The sequence below is a fragment of the Cajanus cajan genome, chromosome 5 (genome assembly GCF_000230855.2).
Source record: "Cajanus cajan strain Asha chromosome 5, NIPB_CcT2T_4, whole genome shotgun sequence".
NCBI classification, from domain to species: domain Eukaryota; kingdom Viridiplantae; phylum Streptophyta; class Magnoliopsida; order Fabales; family Fabaceae; genus Cajanus; species Cajanus cajan.
The window spans coordinates 28,462,106-28,465,053 of record NC_138521.1 but is presented as its reverse complement, the minus strand read 5'-3'; the positions used below and the strand labels follow the sequence as shown (position 1 = coordinate 28,465,053).

Sequence of the window (2,948 nt, the reverse complement as noted above, 5' to 3'; positions counted from 1 at the left end):
TTTTTTTTTTTTTTTAATGTGTTACATTATGGGGTTGTTTTTCTTGCAATTGGTTAGTAAGTCTGAGTCAGCAAAATGGTAAAGGGCATCAACACCCACTAGTCTCAGTACTAGTAATAAATTTAAATGACCATTTTGTTCTTTGCATGTGGGGAATGTCCTTCATTTCCCCACCCCACTTTTCATCATGATTATAAAAATGAACCACAAAAAGGAGTGGAAGAAAATGATTAAAATGCTACTACTAATTTACATAGATTTCAAGATTAATGATGATGAATTTTTACACGAATTAATTGAAGCTGCTGATCCTATTTGTTGTGTCTCTCAAATTGGAGGAAGAAAGGGACAGAGAAGAGAGAGTCTATGAGACCAAATAGGAAAGAATAATGAAAGTGACAGCTACAAAAAATGCAGAGTTGGAAGCTGAAAATGGTTGGCTTCTTCTAGTGGAATCTCCTGTAGCCAAATTCGCTATCCATGAAGTAGTAGCTGCTGCAGCTTGCTCAACAGATGATCCTGCTCCTGATTCCATTAAAGACTTCAAACTGCAAAAGCCCCACAATTTCATTCATAAATCGGGAAAAACCAAAACAAAAACTCTCTATAATCTAAATTTCTTTCATAGAATTCCGAATATGTCAAAAAAGTTCCAATATTAACACTCTTTCATTTGAATTTCTACATTTTACACTCGACATTTCTGTTTTGGAAAATATTTATTTAATATAAATAAATATTTTGAAATAATAAATAAATATTTATTTAATGTAAATAAAATTAATAATAATAAATATTTAAAATATATAAAATAAATTATAAGTAAAATTTATATAATAAAAAAATGAATATAAAATTATTTTAAATTATAAAATACAATTATTTTCAACTATTAATAATTTTAAAATTCATTTAGAAATAGGTATAAAATAAGATAACTAGTGTAAAAAGACCAAATATTGTTTTCTAAATGCAAGATAATGCAATTCCAAAGAAGAAGAAAAAATATTCCTCAAACACCTTTTCCTTATCCTTTGCAACGGAGAACTACATAAATTTCAGTGCAAGAATAACAGAGTTGAAAGTTTTTCAACCTAACTCGTTGAATCTTAAAATCTCAACCATCACCTATGCTTCAATCATTGTTGACTTTTAACAAAAATAAAGCTTCACCAAGAATTTTTTTACTTTCTCAATTAAAAAAATCATTGAAGCATTTATTTACCCTCGTCCGAAGAAAGAGGAAAAAAACAAAAATAATAAATAAATATTACCAAAAAAGACATAAGAAAAAAAACGGTGGTAAAAAAGAAAGAAAGTTTTGATTTTTTTTCTGCTTAGAGTGAAATTGTTATACCTTGGGGAAGAAGAGGGACAAAAGGTGACAGTGTAATCAGCAGCGGTGCAAGTAAACGTGCTGGTAGCATCATCAAAGGCGTAGCTATAAGATTTGGGGCACGCCGCCTTGAACATCTCCGAGTACATCGACGGCGCACACGCCGCCGGCGAATTAAACGCGCCGCTGCAGCAATACTCCGCTTTTCCAAACGCGCGGCACGCGCTCTGGCACGCCTCGCCGCCCTCCACCCTCAGCTCCGCCGGGCACCGCCGGTTCAGGTCCGCCCCGCACCCCGTCGCCGCGCACGACCCGGACCCGCCGCTCGCCTCCACCATCATGGGCAGGTTGTACCCGTCCACCAGGCTCACGTCGTAGAAGTCCGCCGCCGCACCCGACCCCAGCGTGAACTCCGCGAGCGTCGCCGGCGCCGCCGCGCCCTTGCCGTTGCAGTTCACCTCGCCGGAGCCGCAGTCGCCGGTGGCGCATGTGCCGTGGCCCGAGTCGTCGAATTCGCAGCCGGTTCTGCCCCAGAACCGCCCCGACCAGCCCGGCGGCGCTGCTAACGTGCGCGTGCTGCCCTTTTTCAGCTCGAAACCCGATGTTCCCAGGTCCGGTGTTCCTAGAATTCCGGGCCACACCGTGTGGTCGCACTTGTTCACGAATGTGAATGTTGTCGCTGAAACTCCTACACCTGCATGTCACATATGTCGTTAAAAATTACAACAATAACGTAAAATCATGTACATGTTATTCTAATTACATTATTGGACCATTCTTAGTAGTTGAGAGCATGATGCTTTAGAGGGAATTAATTTTTATATATTTTCAAAAGTAAAAATTTTCAACCTTATAGTATGTATGGAATATGAGTAATTTGAAGATGGGGTTTATTGTGTTTTTGTTAGTATATATATATATACCTATGAAAGCGAGGATGAGAAGGAAAATGAAGAATCGTTGAGGAGAATGTTGGTGATGTGAGAGGGACATGATTGGATTTGACAAGTTGAGTAACAAAATGGTTGTTTCTGCTAAACGCTGAAGCAGAATGTGTTATGTTATGATGATCACTCTCTCTGTGTGATGAAAGAGTGAAGAAGGTGGTAGAGGGAGGATTGAGAGTGGTGGTGTGGGGGGAATCTAAATGCTAGCTCTTGGGTTGATATTTATAAGCGAATGCACACACTTGGGAGATGACCGAGGGAAAGAGTGATGAATTTTCCATCTCACCTACTCATCGTTTCTGTTTATTTTTTTATTGGAAAAAAGCGACTCACTCGCTTAGTGGGGAAAATAACGCAAGTTAAACCGTTGGCGTTAGTTAAAAAATCTGGTTGGGGATTCTAAAATGGGTTTTTGTGGATGAGATTCCATTATTCCAAAATGCTGCTATTGAAGTGACCTGTACTCGATTTCCCATACACTCTGTTATGTTAGGTATTCCAAATTTTCTATGAGCTATTATTGTCTGTTTGTCTGCTAATTTTATTTTATTTTTTTAGTGGCCTTTGTTTTTTATAAAATGAGCTTTAATTAATATTGAGATTAAAGTGAAAATATTCAGTTTTGAAATCAAAATAAAATTTATATTTCTTTCAATTTTAGTTTA

At 37.8% G+C, this 2,948-nt stretch overlaps 1 protein-coding gene across 1 annotated transcript; it reads right to left on the bottom strand.

Moving 5' to 3' along the window:
• Window positions 1–227: 227 nt before the first annotated feature.
• On the bottom strand, window positions 228–2,503 carry LOC109790779 (thaumatin-like protein 1). The gene is made up of 3 exons (XM_020350010.3): window positions 2,260–2,503; window positions 1,358–2,030; window positions 228–548 (listed from the first exon to the last, which is right to left on the bottom strand). The coding sequence occupies exons 1-3, from the start codon at window positions 2,327–2,329 to the stop codon at window positions 365–367; spliced, it is 927 nt and encodes a 308-aa protein (XP_020205599.1). The 5' UTR covers window positions 2,330–2,503; the 3' UTR covers window positions 228–364.
• Window positions 2,504–2,948: the final 445 nt, after the last annotated feature.